We start from the raw sequence: 12,890 nt of genomic DNA on the forward strand, positions 1-12,890 counted from the left end.
AAATCATTTCTGCAAAGGCTGCAAAGCAGAACGTCAGTGCGGTCCCCACTAAGCTGCAAAGTAGGACCTCCGTGCTGCTCCATCCTAGCTGTCCTGACTCCGCATTTCCTAGTTGGGACCCTGGCCCTGACTCCCTAACTGTCCGACTCACTCCTAACACCTGCCTCCTCTGCCACCCTCCAGCCTCCCCAGTTCCGGGGAAGGGTGATGGTCAACAGCCTCCCAGCGCTGTCCCCTCCCCTTGAACTGGGGACTGTCTTGGAGTCCGCCGAGGCCTCTGTGCCTGCTTTGTCCCAGGCTAGACCCGGCCTCCTCCCTTCTCATTCCCGGCTGGTGGGTCCTAGGACATAGAGGTGGAGAGAGGGGCAGGGTTTCAAATGCTAGCAGGTCCTCACCCTGATCAGACCCTCTGAGAGCTGAGCCGGGAGGTTGGGGAGCAGAGAAGAGCTACCCCGTCTGGATGTCAGCCCAGTGGCTCATATGGGATGCTCAGTAGAAACACCTGGAGGAGAGCTTTTTAAAACCTCAGCAGCCCGGCCCTGCTCTGAGCTGTCGGTTTCACGGGGCTGGGGCAGCCTGGATGTGGGGGTGCCTGATGCTCCCCAGGTGTCCAGAGGCTAACCCCAGCCGCAGGCTGGTGAGGGGCTTCATGGGACCTGTTATGTCCCCTGTAAGCCCGGAGGGATGGAGGGAGGATGATGTCACCTTGCAAGGTGGCGAGAGGCCAGCCTGGGCCTGTTCTCTCCTCGGCTGTTCAGCGGTGGGTGGGGGGCAGCACGCTGAGGAAGCGGGGACTGGCACCGGTTCAGGAGGTCAGGACAGAGAACCCACAGCCTCCCCCAGGCATCTGGGGTCTGCTTCTGCTTCTCCCCCTACCAGCCCCCACCCCAGCTGAGTTCAAAGCCCGCCAGGATTCAGAAGTAGGCCCCTATGCAAAGAACACTGAAAACCCAACAATAAGAAACCAGCAGCTGATTAAGAGCTGCGGGGAAGACCGGCAGAGACCCCTCACAGGGGACTTGCAGATGGCAAGTAAGCCTGCGACAAGATGCTCAGCGTCGGATGCCGTCAGGGAGCTGCAGATGAAAAATCAATTAAAAATAGATGCAACACGAAGTGGAGCCACGTGCTCCAGACCCCGGGCTGCAGGGGCATCGCGCGCAGGAGCCCAGACTGAAGGAAGTGCCGGCTCACAGAGGGTCCCAGAGCACTGTCTGGGAGCGAGGCTGCAGGTGGGACCCCAGGCTGGGCTGTCACCCCGTCGGGTCATTTGATCCTCACGGCAACTCCGAAACGACCCCCCTACCCCACCTCACTGCTTATATGCTGTGTGATCTCAGGCAAGTTGCTTAAACTCTCTGTGCCTCCGTTTTCTCCACTGTAGAGGAGATATAACAGTGCCTACCTGATAGAACGGCCGAACACATAAAATGACACATTGTGTGTCCAGCTCTCAGCCCGGTGTCCAAAGGACAGTCAGCGCCCGGTAAGCGTTGGCGAGGATTCATCCTGACCTAGCTCAGGCTCTTATCAAAATGCATTTGTGCTCTCTGACCTCACAGAGGCCAGCCCGAGGGGAACAGAACGGGGGACAGCCCAGCTCGTCCAGCAGGGTCCCTGGAACCATGGCGCCAGGGGTGGGCGGTGGCTCGCAGGCACAGCCCTTGGGCAGCCTGACCCAGGCATCCCGTGCATGCCAAGGGACAATATGCAGCAGGGACCGGGGTCCCCAAGATAGCCGCCCCCCCAACCCGCGGCAGCCCAGGAAAAGATGGAAAACAGCACACATGTCCTCTGCACCTCACATCCCAATAAAATATTTATTATTTCAAGAAATAAATCTTTAAAAAAAGAGAGAGAGAAAAGAGTGTCTCTATTGCTTTCCCCCAACAGGTCAGGTCCTTGGTGACCACTGAGTTTCTGCGGCCGAAGGGGCCACCCAGGCCCAGAGAGGGGTCTTGGGTGGGAGGGTCCCCGCCTCAGCCCTGCGACGGCCGGCTCCCCTCGCCCAGCTCTCAGGGCCTGCGCTGTCTCCTGGCAGGGTGGAGGGGCAGGCCTGGGGGAGGGGGTTGCCTGGGGAGGGCGGGTGGGATTATAAGACGGGATGGGGTGGCAGTGTCTCTGAAGGCCTGACCCGCTGAATCAGGCTGGGCTCTGGGCATGGGGAGCAGGGGAGGGGGGCATCCTGGGGCCGGGGCAGGCATGCCACACAGAGATGACGGTTTGAGGCTGGAGGAAGCTGGAGGTGGGGACGAGCAGCATCGAGGGGGTGGGGGCTACCTGGGGGCTAGTGGGTCTGGGACGCCAGGAGCTGGGCTGGGCAGGTCATGGGGCTGAAGCTCCATCCCAAGCCTTTGCCTACACGGGATGCCTGGGGGGATGGGGACAGCGTCCAGAGCCTGCTGGGGCGGGAACGGAGGTTCCGGGGACAAATCCTGGAATCGCAGTCATGCCAAGATGAGTTTTGGCAGAAGCCCAAGTGGAGAGAGCTGGACCAAGCAGGGGAGGAAAAGAGTTCAACCCAGGGGCTAGGTGGCCCCCCACTCCCACTGTGCCCCCCAAGTATAGAAGGGAGGGGGAGACTGCGAAGGCAGGAGGGGTGGGCTGAGAGGGTCCTCCCGTCCCTGTCCCTTTTGTCCATACCTGAACAACCACAGAGGGACAAGACTGACCCCCACGCATCACTCCCCACCCCCTGGACCCTTCGGTGAGCCATCGGGCACCTTGCCCCTGCTCCCTCTACAGACATTCTGAGTCCCCATCCCCAGGGCCCTCAGTCTGGTCCAGAATTGGCCTTGCACAAAGCAAGGGGCCTCCAACCACCTGCTCCTGCCCCAGGGCTCTCTGACCAATTCCACAGCTGCCTGGCCACGACGCTGCCATGAGTCCCGGGACAACGTCAAGGAGCCTGCCTGGGGTGGGCACGCAGCCCGCCCCTAGCCCCATGCACGAGTCTGCTCTGCCCGCTTCTCGGCCAAGGAACGAAGCCCAGCGCCGGGGTGTCGCGGGGAGGGCCCGTCGCTGGAGCTCAGAATCTGCTGGTGCTTCCTCCTGCGGCCGGGAGCCAGGCGGCCGGGCGGCCTCACAGACAGTCCCGGCACAAGGCCACCTGGCCCTTGCGGAAGTCTCGGCAGGGACACAGCCGGTGGTACTTGGTGCTGGAGCCTGCACAGCTGAAGAGCAGGGGCTCCTTCTGCAGGAAGCACTCGCGGCCGGGCTGGGCGAAGGCCGGGTACAGGTGGTTCATCTCCGACTCGGTGCTGTCACAGGGCACCTGCAGCCTGGATGGGCGCCATGGGCAGCGGTCACGGCCACAGCCTGGGGCCGCCCCCTGCCCTCCCTGGCCCATCCCATCCCCAAGCAGAGAAGAAGCTTCTAGGAGGCACCAGGGCGAACTCTGGACCACAGCTCCTTCTCCCAGCTGTGAGGGAGGAGGCCGGGAGGGGGGCTGGGCTGGGCTGCAGGATGACCCGCTGGGAGGAACCCTGGGCCTAGAAGATGCTGGGACAGGCTAGGCAGAGGCTCAGGGAGGGACCAGCAAGGGCTGAGTCCGTGACACGGACTCCTGACCAGAGGGTCCCTTCTGGGTTCTTCCTGACTCATGGGGGAGCATGAAGCCCCCACCGCCGGCAGGGCTGTAGGCAGGGCAGCAGCAGGGTGAGATGCTGCGGGTGGGTGAGGCTGGGCCGGCCCAGGTAGGCGGGCGGGGGGCAGGGGGGTCTCACTTACTTCTGGAAGGCGTCCTGGCTGTTGAGGAAGGGGAAGAAGGACGGCTCGCAAATCAGCCCGTGGTCCAGGCACGCGTCCGTGCACGCCCTCCCAGCAGCGGCCAGCCAGGCCCGGAGGGAGTGTGTTGGGGGCCAGGCCCCGGGGGCCGAGCTGGCATTCTGGGCCCACTCCAGATGGGTGGCGTTGGGGGCCAGAACGAAGGGGCTGGGTGGGGCTGGGGCTGCTGCTGGGGCAGGCCCTGAGGCCGCACAGAAGTCCTGGCAGGAGGAAAGCCACGTCAGCAGGGAAAGGGGGCCCGGACACCACTGGCTGACGGGGGCAGGAGAGCAGGCATGATGCGCTAAGAGCCGACCGAAAGCCGGGCGGCCTGCCACGCGTGATGCCGTCTGTTCCTCAAAGCAGCCCCCCGGGAGTGCACTAGTGTGTCTCCAGCTACCTTACGGGGCGGGGGGCCGGGGGGAAGCGGAGGCTCAGAGAAGCCACCTGCGCAGGGCCTCACTGCCGGAGGGCAGAGGCAGGATTTGAACTCAGGCCAGCCCAAGAGCCACCTGCCCTGCACGGCCTTGCTGCGGATCCCGCTAAGTTAGGCGCAGAGTTTCTACACTGAGGCCGCCATGCCCTAGCTGCAGAGGGGCGCCGGGGCCGACTGGAGGGGCTCTCCTTGCAGGGGTCAGCTCCAGGAAGCACCTGCGGGGCCCGGCAAGTGTATCCGTGGGCTTCACGATGGCATCTCTGCGGCTGGCGGGGGGCTGAGATCCTGGGTTCTGGCTCTGATCCCACCCAGACCTCCCTGCCGGGGGCTTCAGTTTTCCTGTCTGTAAAGCAATGGTCTAGAACCGCTCTCCAGCCCTTGAGGTTGGGGACAAGGTACAGACACAGGCCACAGGCCACAGGCTGAATATCAAGTAGTTAGGAAACAAGCCACACTGAGTCCCGTAGCCCAGCCATCAGCCCCAGAAGCCCCAGGCCTGGAAGAGCCTGAGATCCCCTGGCAGGGAGGGGCAGGTGGGGCTTCTCCGGCGGCCCCTTCCCCTGGGTTCCCAGCGGAGCCCTCACCCCACCCCAGTCTCACTGCTCATCCCTGGAGGTGGAAGGAACAGGGGCTTCCCGTACCTACTGGTCACTCAATCCCGTACCAAACTTCTAAGCAACTTCTTTATCAAAATAAGTCTTGTCGCTTCTGTGTTGTGGTATGGGGCTGGGTCCTAGATTAGTGACCTTGCGCCCTCCCCGCCCCCCAGGCCTGGTCTCCAACAGAAGCAGAGCAGGACGGCCTCCCCCTCCAGCCCCACCGCCAGGCGTCTCCAGGGGAATGGAAACAGGTGGAGGGGAGCGTGAGTTTATGGGGCACAGAGCCCTGGGGGAGAGAGCTTCCTCGGACAATGGAGTTGGCAGGGGCCCCTCCTCTGGTCTGATGGGGTTGGGGGTATCCCCCCTCGTTCCTGGAGCAGGAGCAGAGGGCCCACCTACTTGGTGCTGTATGTAGGCATGGATTCGCTGCAGCATCCCCTCACAGGTGTACTCGTAGGGCAGGTAGGGGTCTACCTGTAGGAGAGACGGGCAGACACATGGGGCGGGAGGCGCCCTGGGCCCCCCTCGACCTGGCTGTTGAGGGCCGGCCATGCTCAGCATTGGAGGCGGAAATCTGGTGTGCCTAGGGAGTCCGTCACCCCTACCCAGCCGCTCCACTTGGACCCCTGGTACACCCGCTAGTGGCCCTGGGGGTCATCCCATTCCCTCCTGCCCCCTGCCTAGCCACCCTCTGCTTCCCCTAAAGCTCAGCTCCCATCCCCTCCCGGGCTATGATGCCTGCTCTTCCCACAGCCAACCAGATGGATTCCCCCCGCCCCCCACTTAGGTGACACCTCCTCCAGGAAGCCATCCCTGAGCCCCAGCCCACCCCCGTTACTGGATCACTTTCCTTCGTGGCCCGAGAACTCCTCCAGCACCTGTGTCACCATTTCTGATTTAACCCTCGTGTCTCCCAGGTTACAGGTCCCTTGAGAACTGGACTTTGGCTCATCTACCATTGAGCCCCCTGCCAGGCATAGAGTCTGGTATGCAGTAGGTGCTCAGGGAGCAGCATCTCCAGCTCTGCCCATGAGCTGCCCAGAACGTAGACTCTTCACGAGAAGGAACCCATGGGCATCTCCCCGCGGATGGAATGAGATGAATCCGTAAGTCTTCCTGCCCAGGACAGGCACCTGGCAGGACCCGAGACATGTGCCCCCAGCGGAGGCCACAGACGGTTACACGGCCGCCGGCGCTGGGGTGGCTGGGAGCCACAGGTCGCCTCGAGGAGCCGGTGGCTGGAGGAGCTGGGGCCAAGGGGCAAGGGGAACAGGGAGACGTGTGAAAGGGGGCGTCCACCTCCTGTGAGCGGCTACCCCACCTCCTCTGCACTCTTCTTACCAGACCAACCCCTCCCCATTTACCCGGCCCGGCACACAGCCGCCGGGGAGGAAACCCGCAGCTGGACAGGGACGCAGGGGTGACCCACCCCAGACTCAGACTGGGCCTTTGCCCTCCCTTCTCCCCAGAGCACGGGCATGTGTATGTGTGTGTATACATGTGTGCACGTGTTTACATGTGCATACGTGTTGTGCATGCATGTGCCTTTATACCATGTATCTACGTCTGTGTGTACGTATGTGCTGTGTGTATGTATCTGTGTGCACGTGGTATGCGTGGGGGTGGCCCCCCACCTGGTCCAGCCCGATTCCGATTCGTGCCCTTTTCCTACCAGCAGCCCAGGGAGTGTGACTAACACTCGTGCGCAAGTGGGCGTGGCCGCCCTCCCCCTCTGCAGAGCCCGGCAGCATCAGAGGCCCCGCCAGGTATGCCGGGCGGGTCCTGCTTCTTGCAGACCCCACTTTGAAGGGCTGGAGGCCCATCCTAGGCCCTCGGCCTAGGGGCATCCCTGACCCTCAGGCTGGGGAGAGGCTCCCCTTGAAATGGGTTCAGGCCACCAGAACATTCAGGATGAGAGCCTAGCCCTGTGGCTTTGTCCCCAGTTCCCACTGTGAGCGGCCATTCTTAACCCGAGGCCGAGTCCCCCTTCCCAGAGAACCCCGGGTCCTGCATCCGGCCACCACTGCACAGCCCAGCCAGTGGGTGGCCTTTCCAGCCCTGCACTGTGCAGCGCTGGCTCCCAACCTTGGTGCCCTTGACCCTTGAACACCTCTGGGGTACACGACTTCCAGGCCTGGTTATAGATAACCCCTCAGAGGAGAGAGTGTCCCTCCAAATGTCACTCTGCCTGCTCCACGGCACCCTCCCCACCCCAGTGACTCCCTCCCCCCTGCACCCATGCCCCCCTCCGGGCTTTGAAGCCCATCAGCCAGCCGCATCCCACCTGCCATGAGTCCCCTCCGGAGGAGCCAGCCTGCCTGGAAATTAGCCTCATTAGGCCCAGTTACAGGTGTGCACAGTAATCAGTCTTGCCGGGCTGGCAGGTGACGGCCCCACGCTGTCATGAGTCGGGGCGGGGGGGGGGGCGGGGGCTGGTCTCTCCCCAGCAGAGGCGTTCAGCGGCAAAGCCACCTACCCCTGAGGGTCGGGGGGGAAACGGGGCGACGACAGCGGGTCTCTCCCAGCTCCTCTCTGTGCCTCGTCCTTCTCCTCCCTCTCCCCACTGAAAGGCCCCAGGACTTGCAGAACAAGCCGTGACCCCTGACGGGGGCCCTCAATCAGTTCTCTAAAATAGGATTATGAGAGCAGCCCAGGCTGCTTGTTGAAAATGCAGATGCCAAGGCCACACCCGTCCTTTAAAATCAGAAGACAGGAAGGGGCAGTGCTCGTGTGGCTCAGTTGGTTAAGCATCTGCCTTCGGCTCAGGTTATAATCCCGGGGTCCTGGAATCGAGTCCCGCATGGGGCTCCTTGCTCAGCGGGGAAAATGCTTCTCCCCCTCCCCCTCTCGTGCTCTCTCTTTCGGAAAAAAATCTTTAAAAATCAGAAGACGGGCCCGGACCCGCATTTTAATGACCTCCTAGGTGACTCTTGGGTAACGGGGTAAACTGCCCAGGACGAAGCGTGGGACCCCTGAAGGGGCTGAAGGCAGCGGGCGGTCAGGTTGGGGGCCCATCTACAAGACTCAGCCTGGCAGACTTGCAAAACCTTGGTTCCTTGACCCTTTCGTTATTGTCATTTTTAGAGTAACTAATGAACAAAATTAAACAGATGTTCATGGAGAAAAAAAATCAGAAGGAAAACCAATGAAAAGTAAGTTTCCTCCCACCCAGACACCCAGGCCTGTCCCCAGGGCAGCCACTGTCAGTAACTTCTCGTGCGTCAGACCAGAAAGAATGAGCGAAGGCACACGCACTCTCCCTTGCAGCCCCTCCGCAGCCCCGTTGTGTTCTGAGGCTGGAACATGCTCCCCATGGGACCAGGTATCTTGCTCCTTTAGCTCAGGGACAGATCTTGCTGAGATCTGTTGGGCCAGACCTGAGCCCTGGGGGTGGGCAGAAGCCTTGCTAGTCTCCCATCCTCCCCCCAACCCTCCACCCCATCCTTGTCCCCTGGGACAGAAGCTTCGGATGTTTGCTCTTCAGTGGGGGGCAGAAGGAGCCAGAGCAGCATGTGGGGTGGGGGTGGGGGGTCCCTCCCGATAGCCATCTGCCTTGCTGGGGGCCTTCCGATGCAGCGTCCACCTGGGACATTCAGTGCTGTGTGCTTGGGGCTCAGCAAGAGTCCCCAAGCTGGGGATGGTGACTTCTTTCTCCTGGACCGAGGCCACCCGGAGAGCCCCTTGTTCAGCTCAGCAAGGGTCCCCAGGTGCAGCCCTCTGCCAGTGATGGATGGAGCTGAGGATAAATGCCTGGGTTTACTTGATCCTCAGGTAGGACAATCTGGGATGTGACCGGCCCCATCTGTCCCCGCCAGCCTGAGCGCCAGGTGCCACCGGCCAGGGTGACCTACTCCGTAACACAGCATCTCACTTTGTCATTCCAGGACCCTCCTTGCTGGGATCACTTCCCAAATAAATGGCTTGTGCCTCGGGGTCACCGCCGGCAGAAACCCAGTCTAAGACAGTGGGTGACCTGGAGGAACTCACAGTAGAGATTTGCTCAAGCTGATGCTGAAGGAGTGGAGGGTGCCCCCCACCGCTCGGGGGGGGGTGGTCCAGGGGCTCAGCCACTCCGCAGGCCAACCTGGCCATGTCCCTGTCCGTCACAGCTAAAGATGGGCGGAAGCTCTGACACAGCAATGTTCTTCTGGGCACTTAGCTAGAAAAACACTCAGCCCCAGACAGGACAGAAGGGTGAGGGTGTAGTCAGAGGAGGAAGGTGAGGTAGGTCGGGATTTTCTGGGGACATCTGCAGGGGTGGGGGCCCAGGCTGGGGGTTCTGAGTGGTAGTGAGTGATAGAGAATGCAGGGGGCTTTTAAAAAAAAAAAAAAAAAAAAGCAAGCCTGCCTCAGGGTCAGGACAACCAGGCAGGGGCTCTGGGCTCAAAGCGAAGCCCGTAAGTCCCCCTCCAGGGTGTCTATCCCTGCTAGTCTCTGCCTGTGAGCCTGTCAGTGCCCCCAGCTCCCCTGGGGCAGCAGACACGCTGGCCAGCTGTGGCCTCCCAGGGCGTGGCTCTCCCTTGCAGAAGGAGCCTATCAGGTCACTCACTTGTGGCAGCCCAGCCGAGACCAAGGCTCTCCAGGTCTGCCCCAGACCCAGAAGTTCACCCTGAGCGGTGCATACCCCTCCTCCCCGGGAGGACACACTCCCTGAACATGGGCTTGGGCAAGGAAGGGGGCACCCGCAGGGCTGGTTATCTTTGTTCAGCCTCATGTCTGAGCTACAGCAAGAGGCAGGTCCAGAGGGATCGTGGCAAGCAGAGCGCCGTCTGCATGGTCTGTCCCCTTTCCCAAATGAAGGAGCCAGAAGAGCACGAGGGGCCGTCAGAAGCCACAGAAGGGCCTGCCGAGGAGACGAACTGCACCAGCCCCTCCTCACCCTCTCCCCACCCACACACCTGCACCTGCCGACGCTCACACACCTGCTTAAGGAAACCCAGGAAGTTCTTCCCCTTGCTACTCAAAGGGTGGTCCTAGGCCTGGCACCATCCCAGAGCTACAGAGAAATGCAGGATTTCAGCCTCACCCCAGACCTGCTGAATTCTGAACCTTCATTTTATTTAACAAAATCGCCGGATGACCTGTACGCACATACATGGTTTGAGATACGCAGCCAAAAGGCCACAGACCCATACCAGCAGCAGAGTCCCAAGAACCTCCATGCACTAATTCTGGATACATTTACTCAGCATCTAACTTGTGCTAGGAGTGCCCACGGCGCTTAGCCTCCAAAGGTGCTTAATAAATGATTCTGGATCCAGGGCTGCCATGTAAGGTTGTGCAGGTCGCTCACGGCACAAAGGTATTTCCCTGCCTCTCCCTCCCCCCACCCCCAAACGCAAGCTGGTAAGGTAAGGGCCCCCCTGTCAAGTATGCCAACCCAGGCCTGAGAATCTGAATTCACCGAGAGAGGCCTCTTTTTCTAATTATAGCTAAGCTCCCCAGCAGCGGCTTATAGTAGTCCTAACTGGATCTGAGCCTCACCTGCGTTCTCATGATGGCCTTGATGGCTGCTTCGAACTCCTCGGAGTTATTGTAGTCGACAGTCCACACGTGGGGCTTGCCAATGAAGTTCTCTGCATACGGGTGCTGGGAGAACACCTAGCCAGGCGGAGAGAGCAGCAGCTTCTCCCTGCGCCTGCCAGGCCGGCCCGCGCTCAGGGCAGGCGCCCCCACCCACCTTGTCCCCCCATCCCTTCCCCCCTGCCTATCTCCCCCTTGCATGGACTCAGACCCTCCCCACTCACCTCTCTGGAGGTGGGTTTGCCTCGGAAGAACTCGTGGTTGAGGGAGCTGTGGGGTGGGCTGAAGCGGGACTGGAGGAAGACACAGCCGTTGGCGATGGCCTCCAGGGGCGCGGGGCCCTCGTAAGGGAAGCCAAAGCCTATGAAAAGCTGAGGAAGGAAAATGGCGCGACGGTCGGGGAAGGCGCCAGAGCCCCAGGAAGCCAGGCCTGGGACATTCACGGGAGGCGGCCAGGGCAGGGTGCCATGGCGGGCCCCTCCCCTCTCGGGCCTCAGTTTCCCACTTTGTGAAATGAGAAGGTCTGATTAAGTAATATCAGGGGCCTCTGCCTGCTCCAGCCGACTGTGATTCTGGAGGGGAAGGGAGAAGAGTGAGGGTCTCAAGCTCTGAAGGCTTCAGACCCACACCTACCGCTGAACTCAGAGGACTTTACTCATCCTAAAAACGGTTATTCAGCACCAAACTCGTGCCAGAAGTGCTCGCAGGGCTGGCGCCTGGAAAGCAGTCAGGAAACGACTCTGAATGCCGGGCTGCTGCGTCAGGTTGTTCAGATCGCTCACTGCAGAAAGCCTCTCCCCCTGCCCCAACACACATACGCACACACCCAGGAAGCCAGAGGAAAGGGCTAGGGCTGGATCAGGAGCGGACCTGAACGCTGGCCGCAGGCCTCTCCAGCCTCAGCTGACCCCTCGGGGCCCCGCAGCAGAGTCAAGCCCCACCGTGCCCGGAGCTGCAGCTCCAGAAACACAGCAGAGGACTTCCAGAAGCAGAACTAGCAGCCCGGTGGAACTCCAGGCGGGACACGCCCTCAGCCGGCCCTGCCAGCCCTTCAGCGGTTCCGAAAGCTGGGCCCGGCCCAGGAGTCCGCCGGGCGGCCCGCTTCCTCTTCCCTCCCGCTGAGCCTTGGCTCTGTTGGCCCTGCCCAGGTCCCTCCTGGGTGAGCAACCCCAGCTCTGCTCCAGCCGCAGGAGGGCTGGGGGTGAGGCTCAGGGTAGGGGAACGTGCTGGGGCAGGTTTGCCCGTGGAAGGGGCCACGAGCCTCAGTGGCAGGCATGGCGGGGGGTGGGGCACGTAGGGCGACCTCCTCGGCGTCTGGGGCCAGGCTGGGGGGAGGACAGTGAGGGCGCGGGGCTCACTTTGGCCTTGCGCAGCAGCTGCTGGAACTCGGGCTGTGGCAAGAGGCCGTGGTTCTTCACGAAGGCCGGGACCTCGGGGGGCCGCTGGCTCTCATAGTACACGGTGCCGTGGATCTCCATGTATTTGTTCAGGATGCCCAGGAACTTCTCCTTCCCCTGCAAGAGGACGGGGAGCAGTGGGAGCCTCGCCCCAAACGTGGGAGGCAGAGCTGCCCGCGGAAACACCCCCGTCTGGAAGTCGGAAAACGTGGGGCCGTCCTTAGGTCGGCCTTCAGCCAGCTCCGTGACCCCAGGCAAGGCCCCTCCCCTCTCTGGTCCTCATTTTCTTCATCTGCGAGTTGCAGAGGTCGGACTAGACAATTTTTAGCTATGGAACTGTCTTCTTTGCAAAGAAACCCTAGGGGGACCCATATGCAAATGCCTCCAAACGCAGCTGTTCGACCCCCTGAAGCGCTGGTGATCTCCAAGGCCACCCGAGGAGCTGTGGGGCCGAGATCATCTCATCCATGCCTCCGTCCCTCCGTCCATGCGTCCGCCCATCCCCCCACCTGTCCATTCATCCCCTCCGTCCACCACCCCTTCTCTCCCCCTCCCCCCATCCATGTAGCACATTTTTATTAACCACTTGCCAGGTGCTGGCACTGAGCTCACGGCTGGGAGCACAGCTGGGACAAGACGGAGCCCTTGTCTTTAAGGACACCCGTGAGCGAAAACCCTCCAAAGTAGAAAACGCTCAGCCCCTCCAGACTCGAGTCCCACATCCAGACTCGGGGACAATGGGAGGCAGAGCATAGACAAAGAGACAGCTCCGCCTGGGGCACCCGTCTGACACCATGGCCAGAGCCCTGAGCCAGGAGCTGTGGGCAGTGTAGGTCCTCATTAGGGGTAAGCATGGGGTCTGCCACTGGGTTCTACTTTTTGGGGCCTTTTGAGACTCACAGGAGAGAAGAAGGGATACATGGACAAGAAAGGAACTTCAAGATCACAGAGGAGGCTGGGGCGGGGAGCGGTTTTCTCAGGCCTAGTCCGGAGCAGACCAACAGGTCAGGAAAAAAGCAGCCAGGTTCTCCCCCTTCTGCTGGCTAGCCATGTGGTTGGATAACAAGGAGCTTCGGCCCAGGTTCATTCTATAAATCGCAGCTTTTGAAGAACGTTATCAATGGACATGAAAGTGAGGACCAATTCACATTCTGAAATTCCAACTGTATA

At 61.3% G+C, this 12,890-nt stretch overlaps 1 protein-coding gene across 2 annotated transcripts in view; it reads right to left on the minus strand.

Moving 5' to 3' along the window:
• Positions 1-1,793: 1,793 nt before the first annotated feature.
• MGAT5B (alpha-1,6-mannosylglycoprotein 6-beta-N-acetylglucosaminyltransferase B) overlaps positions 1,794-12,890 on the minus strand; it is a 65,891-nt gene continuing 54,794 nt past the window's right edge. For both annotated transcript variants that reach the window (XM_044247349.1, XM_044247348.1), the window contains 6 exons: positions 11,682-11,837; positions 10,548-10,694; positions 10,285-10,401; positions 5,200-5,274; positions 3,730-3,986; positions 1,794-3,281 (listed from right to left, as the gene is read on the minus strand). In XM_044247349.1, coding sequence (XP_044103284.1) covers positions 3,083-3,281; positions 3,730-3,986; positions 5,200-5,274; positions 10,285-10,401; positions 10,548-10,694; positions 11,682-11,837 — 951 coding nt within the window. In that variant the 3' untranslated portion in view covers positions 1,794-3,082. The remainder of the gene's footprint in view (positions 3,282-3,729; positions 3,987-5,199; positions 5,275-10,284; positions 10,402-10,547; positions 10,695-11,681; positions 11,838-12,890) is intronic.

This window comes from Neovison vison, chromosome 5 (assembly GCF_020171115.1).
Source record: "Neovison vison isolate M4711 chromosome 5, ASM_NN_V1, whole genome shotgun sequence".
NCBI classification, from domain to species: Eukaryota; Metazoa; Chordata; class Mammalia; order Carnivora; family Mustelidae; genus Neogale; species Neogale vison.